Source organism: Cupressus sempervirens, chromosome 11 (assembly GCF_028749045.1).
Source record: "Cupressus sempervirens isolate cs-2001-9-10 chromosome 11, ASM2874904v1, whole genome shotgun sequence".
Classification (NCBI taxonomy): domain Eukaryota; kingdom Viridiplantae; phylum Streptophyta; class Pinopsida; order Cupressales; family Cupressaceae; genus Cupressus; species Cupressus sempervirens.
Genome location: NC_143128.1, coordinates 466,758,453 through 466,781,898, shown reverse-complemented (window position 1 = coordinate 466,781,898; position 23,446 = coordinate 466,758,453). Strand labels below are relative to the sequence as shown.

General features: G+C 35.0%; 1 protein-coding gene across 1 annotated transcript in view; it reads right to left on the bottom strand.

Annotated features, from left to right (window-relative positions):
* Window positions 1-4,541: 4,541 nt before the first annotated feature.
* Window positions 4,542-23,446, bottom strand: part of LOC149530405 (Pseudouridine synthase family protein) — a 133,977-nt gene continuing 115,072 nt past the window's right edge. The window contains exon 15 of the mRNA XM_089809170.1: window positions 4,542-4,860. Coding sequence (XP_089665296.1) covers window positions 4,776-4,860 — 85 coding nt within the window. The 3' untranslated portion in view covers window positions 4,542-4,775. The remainder of the gene's footprint in view (window positions 4,861-23,446) is intronic.

The window sequence follows — 23,446 nt, the reverse complement described above, 5'->3', positions numbered from 1 at the left end:
CACTATCTGTCTCCTTTCAAAAATGTTTGTAACCAAAATAGAGAGTTTATGAAATTTCGCAATGTACTGGTCGATCGATCCAATATGCCTCAATTGTGTCAACTCTTAAAAATTAAGTTCAGGATCTTTACCATCAAAATGATCTATCAATCTTTAAGTGAATTCTGCATAAGTATTTACTTGGTCATGCCCTAGAATAATAGTGTCATGATGCCACCATTCATGTGCCACTCCCTCCAAGTGGAGTGCTGCAAATTTAATTGCTTCTTCTTCTATCATTGGATAAAGCTGGAAGTAAGTATCGGCCTTCATTACCCATGCTTAGGCAAATATGGATCCAGATCTTTCAAATGGCGACAGATTTACCTTACTCAACTTTTTTCTTAAATCGTCATTAAAATATCCTTGATTTCCACCTCCAGAATATCTCATTCTCAATTGTGTGTAATCTTTGTAGGATATATCCTCTTCCAAGTTTGCATTATTCTAGTCTTCTTTCAATTGTTCTTGAAATTCCTCAAAGGTTGTTTGTCTTCCTCCATGTGGTACCTTTTTCTATGGAGGGAAAGTCAACATGGAAGGTCAAGAGTGTGTCGGATGAGGATTTGTCTTTCCTGAAACTGAGCCAGTACTATGACCATTTTTTTCCCCATATATCTTATTGTCTGCCAATTTCCAAAGAGTTTCTTCCATAAGTCACTGAGTGTCATTGATCTGTGTCTGACTCCTCAAAAGATCCCACAATATTGTCATGCCTTCTGTAGGAGTGGGTTCTTGATCTATCATTCTATCTACTGAGTGGAATCTCCTTCTTTTCCAACAATAAACTTTCACTCACTATCCACAGGTTGGCAACATCTTTGGCCCTAATACCACTATAATGTTATGTTCTTGTCTTCACGTTACTTAGTACCCAAACCTGGAAGTAAGTTTCAGAAACCATGAAACTGGTTGCACGATGATGTTTAGGTTGATTGTATGGTGGGATCAGGAAGACAAAATAAGTTGCTCGTATGACCTGAGAGGGATATTCGTGCGGTATGAGATGGGTTGATCATACAGTGATGTGGGGTTGACCGTACAATGGGGTTGGGGAGACTTCTTGGCCATATGGTAGAGGGTATATGGTGAGGAGAGGAAAGTTTGTCGTACGGCCTAAGGATGATGTTTGTATGGTAGCCAAGTTTGAGACGTCGGGTGGAGATGTTGCTTGAGAGAATGGTGAAACTTAATTGTTGTGGAGTGAGATCATATGGTGGATGGTGTACAACTACTCAGGGTGTCAGTTTGCCAATTCCTCTTACGCCAATAAATAGACAAAAATATTGTAAATCACTAGAACAATCTTTTCACTAAACAATCTTTATAATTGCAAACAAAGATGGTGCACGGATTTGCCAAATCCGAGTAAGTAATACAAAGACAAGATAGGGTGAGGGTTGAATCCCACCGAAACTGAAATAGCCAAATAGGAAAGATTTTTCACTTCTAAAATGGGGAATAATAGAAAATCCCAACTGGAATTTGTAGTATAAACAAAATATAATCCAAATCACATGACAACTACTACCTACATGGTGTGCTTAAATACCCTTCGGAGGAACTCTTGAGGGTTTACAAAGATAGCCGACGGCAATACCTATAGACACAATTAAAATAAAAATGGGTCTAAGATATACTAAATCAATTGGCCCATAAACAATGCTTTGATTATTTATTTATTTTATAACGAGAACATTACAAATTTTACCCCCCCAACCATTCCACCTTTTTTCTTCACTTTAATCCTAGTTGATTGGATCTTAGATTAAATTCTTATATATTAGTCCTACCTATCTATAGTCAAGAACAAATGTTCTCAGTTCTAATCAATTTTTTCATAAACTGTATTATTATTATTTTATAAATAGTATTATAATTCTAACATTTAGGAGTATTTTATTTGTAAAATATTTTCTAACTAATATTTCTTTTTTTGTTATTGGCTTGTTCTAATTTAGCTGGGATTTCCATTATTTCTTGCATTAAAAAAATGACAAAAATTAAAGAAATAAATAAGAATATTAATCTTGGACTCTTCTAGCAACTTCACCATTCACCTATGAAGATTTTGATTATCATTTAAATATTTTAGCAAAGTTGTACATTTTGCTTCAGGTGAACTAGAAATGAAACAACTTGGAATTAGTTCTGATGTTTTTGATTAAGTAAAACAGGGTTTGAAGGGTGTCTGAAACGTTGTACAAGTCTAAAGATATTCAAATGTTGATTGGATCTTATAGGCAACGTTTTCAAACTCAATCGGAGGTTGCAATTTCACCATGAATCCTCTTTCTCCGAGGACAATAGTACATTGGCCTAAGTTGTTCATTGGTGAAAATAATCCATCTGAGTAATGGCAACTATAGGGTTTCACCTACAATTCGTAACATAAATAAAATCATTCTAGCAAAGATCGAATGACAATCCTGTAAATTGATTTAATCAATATTGCCTATGTAGTTCTTTTATTAGTTTATTTTCAGCTAGTAGGAAATGATGTTGTTTATATGATTTCGGCATATTCTTTTCTATGATAGTTTTGTTTTGCCATGTTCTAAGAAGTACTTTCTCCTAAGTTCTAACATAACATTATTTCTTCTCAAGCAAGTAAAACAATAATGTATTCAATGATCTATTAATTTCTTCGATTTGTTTATAGTAATCTTAAGGTTCAAGAACTAGCTCACATCCACTAAGATAACCAACTTCAAAGTTGAGCTATAGAGAAATGATGCACCTTTGGGTTTGTAAGAGTGATGTGTTTATCTACCAATCGAATTCTATGGAGCACATATTATATAATCCAATCAAATTATTCTACATATACTCTTGATAATAAACCAATGTGATTAATTTTGATAATGTATTTTTAAAATATCTTTAAATAATTTTATATTTAATTATATTAAAATAATATATTAATATAGAGAGCATAAACTAAGATTTTATTTAAAATTGTAGTATTAATTTTTCATTATACATTTTTACAACTTAAAACTTTGTTGTCATTTTTTTCACTTTCTTTTCAAAATATCAAATACATAATAAAAAATATTTATTGTCATAATCTTCAAAATGTTTTTATTTAGTCTTAGGAACTAATTTTGAAATGAAAACATATTTAAGTCCATCAATTTATTATTTCATTAACATATAAAATAATTCATTAATTTTAAATATCATCATCTTAATTGTTATGTCAATTTAAAAATTAAATATTTTAAAATTAAACCAATAAAACTAAATATTACTAGGGTGAAACATATTGATCAACTTTATTAAAAATTTCATTAACATATAGAATTAATAATCAGCTTTAAATATAATATTAATAATTAATATTAAAATATAATTAATTGTTACATCAATTTAAAAATTATAAATAGGAGAACATAAACTATTGGGTTTCTCTAAAGTAAACTCAATTCTATGCCTTTGAGTCTGCTACCGGTTTTAACACCCTGAAGATAATTTAATGTTAACCAAGCAGATGATAACAATAAATAACCTTATTTTAGTTAACCAAGGCACAAATGTTTACAAGTTATGTTCTATGCACGAATCAATCTTCTATTTCAAACAAAAGGCGCAGAGCTCTTGTTTGATGTTGTTATCACTTTAAATTTATAAACTCTTAATAGCTTCTGATGTTAATGTCAATTTGAGAAATGCCAAAGAAGACATACTTAAATAGGTTGTGATGTTTGACTTTTTATTCCATATGCACAAGTTATAATTTTGTCATAATATAATGGGATACTAATAAATGATTATTGTTCTCATATTATAGAAGTTTTGTCTTAATGATGGAGAATTTGTCATGAAAAAATTGTGAATTCAAGGTGTATTGACCTAATGAACTTTCACCTTTGGGTGGAATCCATTACTCAGAGCAGATTAGGCATATTGCTGAAAATAAATAGATCTTGTCAAATACAAGATGTAATATACACTTAGTTTACAAAATACTTTAGAATGACGAAATTAAAAATTAACCATGCAGATTATTTTACATATAATTATTCATGTACAAGAACAAAGAAACCTTTCAACTTTAATTTTTTTTGCATACATCCAAACACATTTATATTTACAATCATAATGCAAATAACATTTTTTTTTAATGTAGTCAGTAAATAGTCTTCAATAAGACTTTAGATTAGCTAAATACTAAAAACAAAATATCTTGTTCTAAACAAAAATTACGAATCCTATTTATCAGATTATAAAATTTAATTCTACCAACATTTTTCTTAATGTAGTCAATAGATAGTCTTCAATAAGCCTTTAGATTATCTATCTACTAAAAATAAAATATCTTATTCCAAAGAAGAATTACAAATCCTATTTAACAGATTATAAAATTTAATTCTATCACTTGTTAATATAGATTTAATTTAAAGTCAAATAGATTTTCAATATGCTTAGCAGTCTCTCGGTGCTATTGAAACCAAAACAATTAAAAAAATTAAAAATTAAAAAACCTATTTGCTTTAAGCTGATCAAAACATTTTATTTTATTTATTGTATTGACCTAAGATACGCAAATATGGGAATACGTCATAGGAATTTTACTTCAAAATTTTGTGACTGGTTTCCTCCAATTGGATTTCCAGATAAGTACTTGTAAGATTCAGTTGGTCAATGCCAAAATAAATGAATCAGTGGTAAGTATCAAGATTGAATGCTTAAAAGTATATTTACTAGTAATGTCTCCTGCATTTTCTGTATTCTCAATGAGAGTTGAAAAGATCCATCTTCACATCTGTTACATCGAGTTGTAGGATTTCTGCAACACAGCCCAACAAAGAACCAATGCTGCACATAGAACAAGAATCATGATAAGAAAAATGATAGCTTTCAATAAGAAATTATTGACGTAGTTAAATAGACTTGAAGACAAATTGTGCAGGAAAAAACATAAAGAAACAAGAGCTCTTGACGAGCAGCAGTCTCTGTCTTTTGGAAAAAGTAGACCCAAAACTCTCTTCCAAAAGCTCTCCTCCAACATGTATACAATATTATTCTTTTGTACTTATTAATTAAATTTAAAACATTTATACATTAAATTAAATTAATTTTTAAATTATTTACATGATAAGAATAATAAATTTAATTAGACATAAATATTTCAAAAAGTTAAATTGTGAATTTAGTACCGTAAAAAAAATTATAATATTTAAAATAAAATTTATTAAAAACTAACTTCCCAATACTCCTTGTTAATATATATTGTTTCTATAATTTAAAATATGTAGTATAAAGATAAAAACATATATATAAATAATTTACATTAATAGTTTTTTTTTTTTTTTTTTTTTAACTATTTTTAAATTGGAAGGACATGGGAAGGTGAACTAGGTTTTTTTTCTTAAGAATGACAAGATTTTTTCTTTATAAAAATAAAAAGATTCAATTGTGTGAATATTTTCTCAACAATAGTCACCATCACCTTAAAATGTGTTGAACTTAAATTACTAAATCTTCTGAGATGATATATGGAATGCTATCAAATTAAACAATTATCTAAAGAATTCAAATGAAAATATATAAGAAAGTATAATTTTATTTAATTAAATAATACCATGGGAATCTTCTACCTTCCTATTCGGAAAGGATGACTCAATAGTAGAGGCTTCTCAAAAAAAATTCTTGTAACTAATTACTAGAAACTACCTATCAGATCAGACATTAACGATAAAATTGAACAGATTGCAATTGACTTTGGAATTCAGTCCATCACATAAAATAATGGGTGTACAGAATAAAAGGAGAACAGACATAGACATCCATTGTCGATGATCAAGAAAATTTGAAGTTTTTGTTCATCTTATTGACAGATGTAATTCAGAAAGAACAGGCACCCAATGGCTTCTTGTATGCACACTATCAAAGGTATTCAGAATCTTCTACTCATTTCTTTGTTTCCCTTCACTTACAATATCAAGTTAACAAACTATGTCAGTGTCCCTTTTGTCAATTTATTGCTATTAATTTAGTCCACTGATTGTTTCCTCCAACATGTCAGATGCATAATAAATGCATCTTATCTGTCAGTCTTTTCCAAAAAAATATCCATTTTCTTTTACATGAAAAATCAATAAAACCCCAACAAAATTCCTATGGACAAATTAGAAATCAGCAATTAGCATTTGTTAATTAATTTTTAAATCTAACCTTTCAGAATTGCAGATATGACATATGATTACTCATAAAAATTAAATAGAGAGGGGGTCTACTGAAAGCATTAGTTCCCTGCCTTATAAGGCAGGGACTAATAACACTAGTGATATGTTGAAGCCAAACTACCTTGAGCATGAAATAATAACAACGGCCCCAAATATAATTATATATTTTGAAAATCAAACTGAAGCCAAATTAAAGGTGTCGTTCATGTGGCAATAGATAATGTAATTACTAATTTCTCTATTATTCATAATAGTTAAATTTTGGGGATGAATTCATGCATATTAAATGCACAATTTCACTTTTGCCCATTTTAATTTCATTTTTTTCTAACACTACATGTATAATTTGTAGTTTAATATCATTTTGACTATGGGCCAGTTCAAATGTCCAAATTGTCTAGAGAATAGAGATACTTTTTAAACATATTGAATTATAAATTTCTTCTGTATCTAGAATAGATGTAATTGTTTTTTATTAAGGAAAACAAGTTTTGAAGGGTGCCTGAAACTCTGTACAAGTCGAAAGATTTTCAATAAGTACAGAAGCAACAAAGCAGCAAACAAAAGCAAAATTGGTCGCCCCCCAAACAAGGGGTAACCAAGATGACAGAAAGCCTATCACCAACCAAACCCAAAAAAACCAGCAAGAAGACAAATGACAGCCAGATAATACAATGGAGCTCACCATTTGCCCTTAGATTTTGAGCCTCCCTTGCACAATCTGTGGTTCATTTCTAAAGGAGGAGCAGATGGCTTAGTTTTCTTTCTTTTAACCGCAGTCCAACCATCCTCAAACCTTAGCTGCCTCAACAAGCCAATCCCCAGAAGAAACTGAACAGTGGAGCCCAGGGGAATTAGCAGCAACAACAATCTCCCTAGAAGAGCCCTTAGGCAGCTGGCCCCCCATAGGACCAGGAGAAGCGTCCGATACAAGGGTAGAGGCAGGTGAGAGTACAGGGCCCTAGCCCCCAACAGGACCAAGAGGAACATCCAACACAAGGGCAGGGGCAGGAGAAAGAACAGAGTCCAGACCAGGAGTTCGAACATCCTCCGCTACCTCTATACCCGAAAGATCATCAGCAGGAATCATCCGCAGAGTCATCCACTGGGTCCTGAGGTGCATCCATGGATTTAACCACTGTATAGTGTTCAGAAGAGACCCCTGACCACCAGGAAGGTGATCGCCTTGATTTAGTCTTCTTCACAGCAGCACAGCGAGCAGCAATGTGACCTGTCATATGACATTTTCTAAAGCAAAAAGGGATACCTTCATAATCCAAAATTTGGGTCCAGGAGCCCCTCGGAGAAGCCAAACAAACCTTCTCAGGGAGGCTCTTCGAAATATTCATCTCTACAAGAATTCAAACACATGTCGAATGGAGAATATCTGAAGTGTCAGAATCCACATATAAAAAATCACCGATGGCGTCCCCAATAGTTTCATAAACAGAATCTAGCCAGAGATGCATCGAGAGATTCAGAATCTGGACCCAAATAGGAACCCTATTAAAGGATTCAGTAAATGGATCAAAATCCATATGCCACAGTTTGGCCATAAGAGGAAATTTGTCCTCCCGTGAAAAATTGTTATCGCACAAAATAGTCTTCTTGTCTTTAACAGTTTTAAACTTTACTATGAAAAAACCTTTAGCCATTGAAAAGATGTGGACTTCCCGCTCCAAAAGAGGTTCCCAATGCTTGGAGATCCAAGCATGAAGATTGGCAAGAGAGGGCCAGAAACCCCAAAAGCAAAAAATAGCAGCAAAGGTAGAAAGCTCTTTAGCTGTATTGAAAATATCAAGGACTGTGTTTGGATCCAAAGGAACCATAATAGGGTTTGATACACTTACAGGGGAGACTTCACGAGGACGAGAAGGCCTGGAATGAGCAGCTCGAATAGCACCATGAAGACCTACCTCAAATGTAGCCACGTCGGCATAAGAGACAACCCTATCCCCTAAACGCATTGATCCAGAACCAACCGGAACAGCGATAGAAGGCATAATGGCACCACTCCCACACCCTGGACCAGCAATACACGAGAAAGAGAGCACAGGCAACCAGCAGCAAGCAGCAAGATCATGAACTAGAGACCCAGCAAACAACAGCAATTAGTAGGAAAACGAAACAACAGCGATCAGCAGGAAAATGAAATGGAGCCATGACAGAGGCAAGCCGACCAGCAACAGCAACATCAAATCTGCAAACCGACCAGCAACCATGAATGGCAGCAAGAGCCAACCAACGACCACTATTCACATAGATGTAATTGATTATCGAACATTTATGCATAATTGTTAATATTATAGTACCAAGATTTCAAACTGACTACTTATGTTTCAGACAAGTGGATGTAAAATTGACTTGGTCTCCAAGGAAGAAGGGGTAAAAGATATCACCAAGAAAGGGGGATGAAGTATGGTTATGATCAAGGGATGTGAGATTTGAAGGAAATTGGTAAAAAACTGTATAGCTTGGGTCTGATGTATCCTAGATAGTGTAACACAGGGACGCTTCCCCCCCCCCAAAAAAAAAAAAAAAACTGGGCCGTCTCGGAGACGGGGATGTCCCCGAGACATGGGGATGGCATCTCAACATTTTAGGTGGCACCACTTGGAGCGCCACCTCTGCCGGAGATGGCGAGACAAGGAGACGTCTCCTCTATGTGGGTGCAGGGGGATGACGAAGTCTCCTTTATTACGGTGGGACACGACGGAGTCACCTTTATTGTGGATGCCAGGAGACTTGTAGTTTTTGTTTGCATTATAATATTATATACTTATTTTGATATCATGATTCATGGCACATTATACTTATTGTAATCATCTTTATGCCATGACTCATATGATCATTGATTACTTTTAGAGAGTAGAATCTAGATACTCACACTATTGATCTATAGACTAATATTTGTTAATGTTCAATGTCAATGTCCATTGTTTGTTTGTCATTTGATCATGAATCATGATGTTCCAGTTCAAAACTTCAATGCAATATTCAACTTTAATTTTTTATTGTTTAAGTTTACTATTTTTTACATCTTTATATGATTATATTAAGTTATATTGTATAATTGTAGTATATATTTTCATAACTAACATTTTAATTACCATATGTCTCATATATACACCCCTGCTCCCCCCGCCACCCCTCCTGTCCCCCGCCGTCGTCCCCCTACTGTCCCCAAATCAAGGCCCCTCTATCCCCCCATTTCAGAAACGTGTCCCACCGTCCCCCTGTCTCCCAGGGCGGTGTAACTATGATCCTAGAAGGCTTTAGGGTCCACTGGGATCTTAGGAGAGTGTTGTCTGATGCATCTCAATCAATTTGGAGATAGCCTTGGAGTCCCTAGTTTTTGGTGTCCCAATCTTGCACCATGTTCGACTATCTTACCATTGTTACTTTTGAGGATGATTTCATGTCATTGCTCCTTTAAAGCATTTCATTATAAATCTTATCGATATTGATATATATGTATATATGTACTTTCGTACTACGGGTATACATATAGATATGTATTTTTACATGTGCAAAAAATAAACAAACAAGGTACCATGGTTTCTAATGGACTATGTATATGTGAATGCATAACTATATGTTGGAATATTAACTAAAAGAGGGGTAAAAATTTATTGAATTCAAAAGAGAAAAGAACAACAGAAGATACAAAGAGCTCTAATGAGTTCTATCCTGAGCAACAAGTTGATCAGCTCATGAGATAAGTCAAGGGGAAGAAACCTCTGATCAACAGTATTCCAATCCTACATATGCTCAGAAGCCCATTTAGCCAAGCAGTTGACCACAACATTCCACTCCCAAGGGATATGCATGAAAATAACAGAGTCAAGAGACCGACATAACTGAATGATCGATTTTATAAACAAAGCCAAATGCCAATCAACACCTGCTAGCTCCTGCCTATTCAATAATTTCACAACCACCTAAGAATCTGTCTCACAAATGATCCTACTCCATCCCCCCTTACAACATTGTTCCACTGCAACTAAGATAGCAATGGCATCCATGAGATTATTGGTATGATAACCTATGTGGATAGAGAAAAGAAACCGAACTTCTCCAGAGTTGTTACGCCCAACTCCCCCAACACTAGCTGGGCCTGGATTTCCCCAAGAAGAGCCACCAGTATTGATTTTGCGGATGCCAAACAAAGGAGTCCAATGCTCCTCATGATTAACTCGTTTAGCCTAGTTTCTTGTTCCTTTCCCACAACGGTGGGTGGCAAACCTAGGGCACCGCCCTGAAGAGAAAAGGATAGGCGAGTGCGAATGTTGACGTCTTCAGGTTCTATGCCACCTAGCAGGTCACATTTTGCCAAGAAACATGTGTATACCTAGATATTTATATTGATAAGAAGATTGGATACTTTCAAACATTTAATTAAATTAATTGAGTGAACAGCAATTAGGTGATTGCTTACCATGCTCTTGATCAGGTTAATGTTTCATGCCAGGACACTTAGGGTTTTAAAATAATAATACAAGAGACTTGGTTTTTTTTTAATTATTGTAATCCTTCATTATATTAATTTTAAACATTTGATTAAAAATATCAATTTGGTTTTGGCTCGACCGCCACCCTAGCTTGATCGAACATTACTACTTCCATGGCCACGAACTTCAAAATGGAAATTTATTCTAGGGCTCACTATGTGAACACCGACTTATGTATATGGTAACTTGGGAAATATTGGGAAGACATACAATTTGGTTTAATACTGACCAGAACATTAAGGGAAACTCCTATGATTTCGTCTACAGTGATTTTATCTAACATTTTTTGGTTATATTTGTTACCCTTCCTCGTCCACGATGGAGGAATGGCATCTTTATAGAGCCACATCATGGACACATAGTGGGAAGCATTCACAGATTTAGGGAATGGTTTCTCAAATGTAAGGAGATTGTTGTATAGTTATGCTTGTTTTCTTGGTTTTTTCAAAAGAAAAGGTTTTGAATAAAGCTCATGGCAAAGTTTCTTCAGTTCTGAGCAGCATTGGGGAACAGGTACTCTATACAGAATTGTTTTGAAAGATAGACTTCCTTCTGAAGGTCTTGTTGGAGAGAGAACAGTGCTTAAACAAGACCACCTTCAGCTAGTTCATCTTCAGCCTCTTTGAGACTCACATGCACGTGATGATCATTCTCCATCTCTTTCGTAGTTATTCGTATTAAACGTATTCTGAAATGGCTTGCAAAGCAGCTCATTGTTCTGAAATAAATAATAAAGTTGTTATTCTTCAGGGATTAACTGGAGATTATCCCTCTTGGTTCTTTAGGCTTTGTTAAAAAGAAGAGACCTCTTTACTTGCTGATTGTAAACTATCTCTTAACCTGTATAAAGGAAGTTCCCTCTCTTTTTAAAGAAAAGTTGAGAGTTAAATTGTGTAGCTCTATGACAAACATTCTTGCAACCCACTGAAACTATAGGTGCATGTTTAGACTTAATATTTGGTAAAGCTGCTATGTTTTTCGAAGTCTTTTTTGAAGAAAGCTTTCATTTTCTGTCAAGCTGATCTCTACCTTAAGTGGCAAATTTTAAGACACTATACTCACAAGTTAGGCAACAAAGGTGTATGTGCATGCCTTAAAATCCTGTAGAAGATTCAAGATGTTATCTGATCCATGCTACTTAATTTTGACGAAATTCTCAGAAGGGATTAAATGTGTTTGAGAGTAAGATGTAGTTACCCTACAACAATTTATTGTGCCTTGTTGGTAAACAGATTTGTCACTGTAATATTAACTTTAAGAGATGACCCTATCCGCCCTGTGAACAGTGACAACTGCACCAACAGTTGGAGAGATTGCAAACAATCACGATCATATTACAACCTTCCTTTGCATTTGAGAGGGGCAGCTCCCTCATATGATGGGTGTATTTGATTTTTCAATAAAATATATTCAAACTTAAAGGTTAAAGAGAAAGCTACTGATGACGAATGCACCAAACAACTTCACAGCTTTCTCGAATAAAATAAACTGCTAATAAGAACGATCAAGAACTGCGCTTGAAGGCTAGCATTAGCTCAGTGATGATTCGATCATTCACTAAAATCTACACCATACCGTGAAAACATTAATTACAACCAGAATCAACACCCAAACAGTTCAGACTTTGAAGAAAAGAGAATACAAAATGCATGTTCTTTTATTTCCTTGCACCAAGAAGAAGAAACTGATTACAAAGACAACCTCTGTAATACTTTCCAAAAATTGTCTTATCATCGAAACATAAGTGTTCCCTTATTCCAAATTCCAAAACTGTCCCCAATTACATGCATTGTTTCTGAATTTATATGTCATTCTAGCTTAACTAACTTTTCGGGTGCATAACCACTCAAAAAGTTAGAGTTTTGAATTCGGAATGCAGTTGAAAATTGACTCTAACTCTAACTCACATGAATAAAAACTCTAGATCCTAACTCTAGTAACAATAAGTGACATAAGTCACTTTTCACCATAAGGTAATTAAAAATCTACTGCGGAGAAAAGACCACAATGCTGATTTCGCTGAGGTAGCCTTCCATCTTCATATTTAATTGATGATCGAGCATCAATGATTAACTTAAGACATTTATTAATGTCATCTGTCTTCCTTTGGTTGCTGTTGGAATTTCAAAAGTTTTGATGTCATGCTTCAGAGTTGATAAGCTTTGAAGTCTTTGACTGCACACCCAAAAATCGATTTGTATATTTTGATTCCTTAGTGGTATTTGAGTCTCATGACATGGTTGGGAGAGGTTAGCAAGCTTTTATTTTCTCAATTTTATGCATACTCTCACCAACCACATTTTCAAAACTTTGATTTAGGCATTTTATCAAACACACCGCTGCCTTGTCTGTCATCTATATCCTGTGGCTTCTTAAATGTCTCATCATATATTTTTACTACAAAATGCCCATACTCTTCATGGATCAACGATTATATGTACAACATTATTCTTTACCAACACTTCCTAGCTTCAGTTGAGTTAAAAGATTATCCTCATGTTATCCATACTTGATGCCCATGAGATGGACAACGCTTTGAGGCATTTAGTCAAACAGTTCATGTGTTCGGTGTCTTCAAAAATTGTCTTGTCATATATCCATGCGACTGCACACGCTCAGTAGTCATTGTATTAAACAAATACATCTCTTCAATGTTCCAATAGAAGTGTTCAACACTGAAACCTTGGTATTATATGAGATGATGTTCACAAAGTAATCAATTCACATGCTCATTCAATGCTTCCACCTTTTATATGCATTTCATCACACCGACTGCTCCCAAATCAGATATTTTGAGTAATCATTAACATCTTGATGCTATCGACCACGAACTAGGCTGTCCGGTTTCTTTCCTATTCATCATTTCCTAAAAGCCTTCATTAGGCACCATGAGTGATGATTTGTCATCAAAGATTTAGTTGGAAACATGGTCAGCTCTATGACAAAACTCACTTCGAATCAATTATTGTGACTACTTGGGCACCTTAACCAATCACTACTCTTTACAATCTAGCCAAAACTCTTTTCATGTAGAACCTCCAACTATCATGTGATATGGGATATCACTTTCTGAGATGTTATGTCAAACAATTAGCAGGCTTCTCTAATACATTTCTATCCACAATGCTCTCATTCTTAGCATGCATGCCCACTCGGGTGTCCCCATTAAGCATTCGATGCATTTCTAGAAATCATCAGTATCTTCTAAGATGATCATTTATAAAGGCACTTTGGAGAATAAGCGACAGGTCCTTGTATGTGGTGGAAACTAGTTTACTTGCTTCAAAAGTTTTCCATACCTGCTCTAAAACTTCCATTATCTCCTTTCGTCCATTTGAGCTAAGGGACTCAGTTTATATTTCCAATCTTTTGTTTGGAATAGTTGGGAAAATGAGATGTCACCCCTGTGAGGCATTATGTCAAATGGTTAAGCTTCAACCTCCGTACTTCAAGGTGCTCACGGGTAAATTTGAGGCTCTTTTTCAAATAGTTTTCACGTCTTATCTGGCTTGGGACGGCTGAGCAACAAGCTTTTCTGAGGTACTCTGTCAAACTGTTGAGCGCTTCATTGATCCCGTTGCATTATCTCTATGATTCTATGCTTGGGCCTTTGCATGTGCATATCGTACATTATCAACATCATATGCCTCGAGCCCTGGCATTTTCATTACAAACCATGGACACATGTTTCAAATCAAAAACTCCATTCTCAGTTCACTCTTCTACAATCATGGATATATCTTCATCGATAATGTCTTTTCTCTTGATGAATATTGTGCACCTTACTCTTCCTTATTCATATCCCTCTATTGACAATTCCATTTCTGTATATTATGCAACCATTCTGCTCTGTGACCAGCAACTACCTTCGTTCGTGTAGAGACGCTCTCATGTTTTCTTGAATGTATACACTTTGGTTCTTGTTTAGATCTTTGAATATGATAATTATCTCCGAATGAGAGTCTTGGTTAGAGTCAGGAATCTTGACAAGGTACGGGTTAGGATTAGGGCAAAAAGTTAGAGTACATAGAGAGAGAGACGGTTTTAGTACGTAGAGAGAGGTAGTTTTGAAAAGTTGTATGTAAAGAGAGCAATCCAAATCCAAACTTCTTTCTAGAAGTTTGAGTACATAGAGGGAGGTAGTACGTGGAGAGAGATGGATTTGGTATGGGGAGAGAGATGGTTTGAGTTAGTCCATGGAGAGAGAAAAGTACGTGGAGAGAGAGATTTCACATTTCAAATTTGATCTCACTCCAGAACCAAAACTTTTTCTAACTCCTCGAATAAAATATCAAGGCAACATGCCTACAAGTTCAGTTTTCTTTATTCATTGCCCTGCGACTTTGTGAGAAGATTATTAAGTCTTGCAGACTCCTTAAGTCTGCTAAATTATTACACTTATAAAGACTTACATTAATAGTTTCAATAAAAGGAATTACACTACAAGTCCATTAGAATGGACTGAGTGTAATCTGTGCAAGCAGCACATGCACTCTCTATGTTCAGATGAAGATCTTGAATGAGTACATAGGCTTGAGAGAAAGCACATTTTGCAAGGAAAACATATCTAAAAAATGGACCAATGTAAATAATGACAAATAAATTAAAAGTACCCATACAAATGGTCGAAATGTTCATCTAATAAACAAGTGTGTCACGTCATATAGGGAACTAATGAAAGAACTTAGAAGACCCTTTTACCCTTGAGTTTACCATTAGCCTATTGTGATCATAAAAGTGCAAGTCAAATAGGGTGAGAAACTGACATCATTTTGTGCAACACCTTGGCCAAGGTTCACTAACTAGTGCTTGTCATTCCTAAGATTTTGAATACAATATTTAGTCAAGTGTCATACTAAGATGGCAGAAGCTATAGGGTATGACTGATTAGGGTTGTAGGGTCTTACACCGAGTTCCAAGAGACCTAGCATAACCACATTTCAACCCTTGTGGAGGGTTGGGCACACTTCGAGTAGGAAGTGAGCACGGGAGATATCTTTTCCCCCTACATTGCCGATTGGAACAGAGAACATCAAATACACTTTTCGGGAGCTAAGCTAACATTAAGATTCCTCCCTTATTTGTACTTTCCTATATGTTGTGAGGTTTTCACACCATCGCCCCATTGTAAATAGGGACCCCCATTTTTTTTGCTCATAGTTAGGTTTTAGCAATAAATTTGCCAATTTAGAGCTTGAAACTTGAAAGACGCAGTGGTGTTAAAAAAAACAAATGGCCTAATCGTGATTTTAAAGTGGGAACATTGAAATTGAAGTCTATCAAGATCATGTTATAATGGGTTAAACATAAAATCCTACGTGTTAAAAAAAAAAAAATTGCTAATCAATTAGTCCAAAATTCAATATAGAGGCATTTTCCATGCATAAGGGCCTTAAAATCCTTATAAAATTGGTTTTCCAAACTTAAAATGGCCAAAATCCTAAGAAAAAACCATTTTTCTTTATAAAAATACACAAAATTCGGACTATACATGAATTTCCCTTCATATTTTGATCAAAATCAGGACTCATCATGAATTTCCCTTCTTATTTTGGCATATGCAGAAAAATTCTAAATGTGGAGGTCAAAATCCAAGCATACCATGAATTTCCACCACTTTGGATGATCTTGTCTTGAAATTTTTCTAAGTATTTGAAAAATTCGGACAAGAGATGATTCTCCCCAAGTTGGGAACTCGAAAAATTTTGAAGTGTCAAATTTGTCGAGGCATGGGTACATTTTCCCGCAGAGGAAGTGTCAAATTTGTCCTGACTAAGGTGGATTTTCCCTCGGGGGGAGTTTGGAATGCAATTTTTTTTGTCTGTGTTAGAAATCTCTGGACTAAGGTGAACTTTAACTCCAAGAGTTATTTTGTGAAAAAAATTTAAGTACTAAGAAAAGCCATACTAGGGTTGATTCTCCCTATTGTGATGGCAAAGCAAGATCAAATCTTTTCTAAGTACAAGATGAATCCTATCCAAGCCTTGATCCATTTTCCCACTTTGCATGACTGGAATTAATGTGTGGATGTGCTCTTTGGATCCATGGATGATGTATTGGAGAGCGAAATGTGGACTTAGTCAAATTTCTAGGGAGTACATACCTGGGTCGTTTTTCCCTATTATGGCCTTTTTTATTATTAAATAAAGTAAATTAAGCGAAACTAATAAAGCAAAGTAAGAAGCCTCCAGAAGGGTATCAAACTTTTATCCCACATTGCTTGTGAGAGGTAATTCGACAAGCTCTAAACCCCTGAAAAAGGCCATCAACTAAGAAAAGAAATCATAAGGATTTATAAAGCCTAAGACTAAGTGGCTGAAAAGTCTGGGGAAAGTGACCAAGTTGAGGCATGATCCAACATTGGTGATTGGAGTCTAGGTGAAGGAGGAAGGTGGCTGCCATTGAAAAGAGGCCTGACATTGTTGTAACTCTAAGGTAAGCAATGAAAGTGACTGAAATCTACGGATGACCTCCATGGAAGTAATTTTGTGTCGAACTTGAGATTTTCATCCTCGCTTCTAAACTGGTCCACCTATGATTGCAGACTTCTGGAGAGTATCTTTGAAGGCCATTGGAAGGCCAAGGTCAAGGATTTTACAGTCCAAGTCTACAGACTTCTGAGAATGGTGAATATTTTTAGAAATTCATGGAAATCTTTTCAAGTGCCCAGATTGCCAAGCACACATTCTAAATCAATCACTCATCCTTGAGCATTGATTTGGAGGTCATTAGATGGTTAAATATGAGGTATGCAAGCCCAAATCTGAAAACTTCAAGAATAGGAACGATTTTTTGAAAAAATTAGAAAATAATCAGAGGGTTCTAAGCATCCAAACTTGTTTGCAGACTGTTTGATGACCACGTACCATTCTTTTCCAACCATTTTCAGTCATTGGGGTACTATGGTAAGGCTGCCATGAATGAAAGTCTGAGGACTATTTGAGAAAATCATGTTTTTTCCATGTAAATCTGGGTTTTGTCTTTGTTTTCAATCTGAGTCTAACCTTACTGCAGGCTTTTGGTGACATCTTGAGGCTCATTTCGAACCATTTTAAGTCTGAAAACCTTGAGTTGCAGACCAGGTCTGCGGATATAAAGAACGGGGGCAGTTTCATTTAAAATTCACAGCGAATTCCCAGCCCTTTCTACTCATAAATTTGGCATTGCTTGGTATTCCCAAGGTTATTAGGCATCAACTCGCTAAGTTTAATACTTAGATTCTTTCAAAAAGAAGCAGTCACAGGTATGTCTTCAGACACTTCAAGGTTGGCTTCAAAGTTTAATGGTGAACATGAATTTAATGCATGATTAATTGGTTCATTATTCACTAACGAATCCATGGACATGATGTATGGTAAGTTTAACAAGTTGCTAGGACTAAATCCATAGCCAATCTTCAGACTTGTTCAATCTGTCCTCACAAAATCAGATTCGAATGCAAGACTAGTTTTTTTTTTTTTTGAGGCTACATATTGACCAAACTTTGTGTTAGGATTCTTATCCAAATTCTTATTTTTATTACAACCTTTCAAGGGATAGAATCACTAAGTTTGTATAGAATTTATAGACAAATTCAAGGACTGTGAAGTCTGAAATTTATTATTTTGTTTAAGTCCTTTAAAGGTCATACTGACTTCAAGCTTTGTACCAGGAATCATGTTCAAATCAAAGGCAGGGATAATCACAAGGAAGTGAACAAAAGAGGGCAGAAGACAAGTTCAAGCTCATGGCTGTGGATAGAAATGAAAGAGAACTAGTCTAAGGCGGTCAAGATCAAAGGAAGACAACACTTCATGATGGTGCACTTCGACGCTGGAACATAGAAAAATAGAAAACTCAAGGATCAAGATGAAGGAATTATCCCAAGACCAAACCTTCACCAAGCAAGAGCACGGGACATGTTCGGATTCAAAGAGGTCCATGGACAAGTTCAAGGATTCAATTCATGGACATTCATGTGTCCATTTGCTAGTAACTCTACACTTGATTAAATGTTTGAAGAATAAATACTATAATACAACGGGATCAACTTGTCCCTATTCACATCAATTTTCCATAAGGATCAAACAAGTACACCAAGGAATATTCGAGGATCATTCTAACACCAAAGTTAGCATAGAAGCATGGATAAGGACATAAGGAAAAGTTTGAGGTCGAAAGCAAAAGGAATCCAAGGACAAAATCCCCATCCAGGGAGTGATCCTGATGATGATCGATCCATACAAAGAACTGGATTAAGGAAAATGTAATATGCCAAGAAAGAAGTTAATGTGTTCAAGGCATTGCTACAAGCATCAAATCCGAATACAAAGAAGACAAAGAAGAATTCCAAATGATGAAGGTGGAAATACCAAGGCATCGAGCATTGTAAACTCAACCCATCCAAGAGAAAGAAGTCCAAGAACAATGAAGAACTCCTAAGAATAAGGTGGTGGGATTAAGAGAAAAATTGCATGAAGAAGTTAGAGGTCATGGAGTTATAGCATGGAGGGCTTCCTAGTATTGACATGGAGGAACTTAATGAAATTTTACTTATGTTCGTTGATTTTACTAAAAGGGAGAAGGAGAAAGGAGTATACATCTTGGATGATGATTAGTACGATGACTTGGTGGCTTCCTTGTTTCTTATTGAACCTCAGGCCATTGAATTTTTTTATTGGTTTATTTTGTGGTGCTTCATTTCTATTGGCTACTTTTGGTTGTCCTAGTTAGGGTTTGTAATAGATTAATATGGGCCCTCGATTTTAAACCAATCGTGGTCGTTCATTGTAATTGGGGCTCCTATATTAGCCCCACCCCTGTCATTTGTAAAGAAATGCTTGTTGGCAAATTGTTGCCAATATAATGCCAAATTTGCTTTACTTTTCATTGGTGTGTCTTGCATGGTGAATTGTTGTGATCAAGTTTGCATTATTGCATGGTGATCCATATTTCTTCACTTAGTTGAGGATTTCATTTCGTTTTGTTTAGAAGTAGTTTAGTTGGATGAAAGAATTGTGGATGTTTACTTGTTTCACTCAAATATAGACTAGACCACTAGCCTTACTTGTTTCTTGTTGATGGTAGGAGTGCCTTGTGTGGTAAGCTAGAGAAAATACTTAACTTCAATAGGTATCCAATCTTTAGTTTGCATCCATTGATGGGATTGAAGAGGTAGATATTGATTAAAAAAAAATTGGTATATCCTTAGAAGATTGCACTAGGTGGGTGGAGACAATGATTAAGCTACATCTAGTAGAGTCCAAGTCCATCCATGATTAGAGAATTCAAAGTAGAAGTAGAAGTAGCAATAGATGTTAGACGTTTAAGTTGGGAATGTCAAACCATATTTTCATTGCACATTATGAAGCTAAACCTTAAGAAGTTCAAACAATTGATATCCATTGAATGAATTGCGTAAGCCCCCCGAGTGATAACCAGAAAATCACATTATTTCACTAAGCGAGTATCCACCGTTGAAGGGAACCTTAAAGTCATTTCATAATCTTACTTTGCAAGATTAGCATGAGAAATGACCTTATATCAAGACAAGATTGAATATTTAGTGTTTCACTTTGAAACATTAAGTGTTTCATTTTGCATGTTGTAGTGGAATAAAACTCACATCACATTATATGATGTCAATTACAGATGTAGATCAGATTTACTTTATTGCAAAAGAGGTTTAGTCTATTTAGAATATTGTAGTTTTAAAAAGAATAAAATTTTATTAGTATGTAAATGATCATCTTTGTATGTTAGAATTAAATATCTTCTCTTTCAAGTCTTTCAATTTGAAATTCTTTGTAAACTAATTGCTACTTCTTGTTAGACAATTGTGCTTGTTACACAAACTATCGTATGTTTTATTCACAATTATTTTCTTTTCCCAAACTATAGCCCTTAGTATGTTATGCCTACATCAATTGCCACATGTGACAAAACTAGTGCAAACATTAGCATCCTTGCAATGTAATTGACATCAATCAATATTTAAATTCTTTAATATTGAAGGAAATGAATGTAGTCCTAGTTAAATATCATCTTGAGCTAGTTCAACTATTTTTTATGCTAACCAAGTGCAAACCTGAACTTTTTCATAGAAAAAGTTTCTATCCTGACTAAGATATATTAGATAGGAAATGGTTGATTTATTTGATGACATTAGCAATTAGATCCCAAACACCCAACAGAAAGCCAACATAAAACTCAAAAAAGTGTAGATACATGACTCCTAGCTTTGGCAGGTTCAAATGCTTTCAACTCTTTGTTGATGATCACAAAAGAAAAATGTGGGTATATTGCTTGAAGCCTGGGTTCATGCCTTCAGAATGTATAAAGAACTCAAATTTATTTGGAACAAAAATTTGGTTTTCACATTCATGAGCTCCACTCGGATAAATAAGGGATGTACACAATCCACGTGTTCTCTTCATTCCTAAGGGAAATCAGCATTTGTTGCCAATAGAACATTGCCTACATACTTCAACATAATGATTGTAGCTGAGCTGCTTGGCAAAAACATCCAAAAATATCTTGATTTGAGAATTATTAAAGAAGTCGCAGCTCCCTCTTTTCTGTCTCCTTCATCCCACCAATAATTTGTTGATGATACCATTATTTCTGGGAGGCGTATGTTCTTGAAGCTAAACATTATAAGGAAATCTTGGGTAATTATGCTCTGGTCTCATGTCGACACTATAAAATATCCCTTCTCTTCAAGCTAGAGTAACCAATATCCTAGAGTGTCATTATGTTGGGATAATCTTATTGAATGTCTTCAGAAAAAAAAAACTTGCAGGATGAAAAGGCAAATTGTTATGTCAAGTTGGGACAGTGCAACTTCTTAAAGCTTCTTTACAAAACATTATGAATTACTATTTATTACCTCTCCCTTCTTAAAAGTCCAGCTATAATTGCTGAAAGGATAGAGAAAATTTAGAGGAAATTCTTATGGACGAGAACTGAAAAGAAGTCAAGAATTGTCCTTTTTAGTTGGGATAAGGTGTGTAAGCTGAAGAATTAGGGAGATTTGTGGATAAAGAAAATCAAACTATTCTAGAAGGTGAAGGGAGTTGAGCTAGCTATTTCTCCCAAAAGATACATCTTTGCAAGAAACCACTACCATCCTAGTTAAAGATCTCATAGGAGGTTGTACCATGTCATGAGTCTTGAGGGGATATGTTTGATAAATATGAACAACCTCCCCCTCAACATTACCAGAGAGGATTTAAAATTGTGACCCTGTTTTTATATGACTTGAAGGGATTTGTATTGGTTGTGTCTCTCAAAAGATGCATCTTTTCAAGAAACCACTACCATCCCAGTTAAAGATCTCATGAGAGGTTGTTAAACCATGTCACTAATCCCAAGGGTATATGTTGGACACTCGCCAACATAAGGCTCTTCTTGCAAAATTAGGCTCGCAAATTATTGTAGGTGCTAAGGATTAGGTAAACATTGTAAAGAAGTATTTGAATAATGAGTTTTCTAGCCAATTTATACATGGTTCGGAGTCCAGACCTTCCATGTGGTTCTCCTATTTGGAAAAAAATATTGAAAATAAGAAAGATCATAAAATGGGTAGGAAAGATGATTGTTGGAGATGGGAAACAAACAAGATTCTAGGATGATGTTTGGAACAACTTTATAATTCAATCAAAGAGGTTTTGATTTGAAAGAATGGCATCTTTCTCAATGATTCTGTCTATTGGAATGAGAAACGGTCAGCACGTAGATTGTTGAAGTAAAAATATTGATCTTCTTGGAATGCATAATGAAATTCTCCTTTTGCAACAAACTCTAGATGATTGCAGCCTCTTCTCAAAAGACAAGGAGAATGAGTGGATTTGGAAACATCAACCTTTAGGTGCCTTCTTTATCTGATCTACTTATTGTTACTCTCAAGAAGCTTTCTATTGGAATCAAGTTTGGATTACTAAACTAATCCCTAAAATTAATTGCTTTTGGTGGATAAGAACCTGTAATAGTATTTGCGCCATTGATAATTTGAATATAAGTGGATTCATGCTTGTTAATAGGTCCTTATGCTATATGAACTCTGAAAGTGTCGAACATATCTTTTTTCATTGCTCCTATGTCTGGTATGTGTGGTCGGATGTTCTCTCTTCCTTTATCTGTCAAATGGATTCTCCTAGTAATATAAGGATGTTTATGGATAGTTTTGGAATCTTTTCTTTTTCAAGCATTGAGTTATACAAGACCACTACAAATAAATTCCATATTTTGCTTCTTGGGCCCTATGGAAGGAAAGTAACAATAGGATCTTTAGAGATCAGTCTAGGAATAGCACAAAGTTATTCCTAGCAACCAAACAACAAAGCAAAGAAGATATAAATGTTGCTTCCTAAGGCTATTCTAAAACTATGCCAAACTATCAAGAACTCAAGGTTAAACAAACATGAGGTATCAACCACGATCTCATTATGATTAATTAGACTATATTTTGCTTAGAAAGATGAGTAAATGGTACAACTAATTGTAATTTTGATGGGTGTTAGAAAGGAAACCCTAACACGTTGGGAGTTGGAGGAGTGATAAGGGACAACAATGGTTGAAGGGTGTGGCAAAAATATTGGGTATGGCTCCAACAAAAAAGCAAAGGCCTATGCCACTAATCAAGGTTTAAAAAGATTAACGGAGCTAAGATTTCAAAAAGTTATTCTAGAAGGGGAATCTAATTAAACAGTCAATAGCCTCGATGGA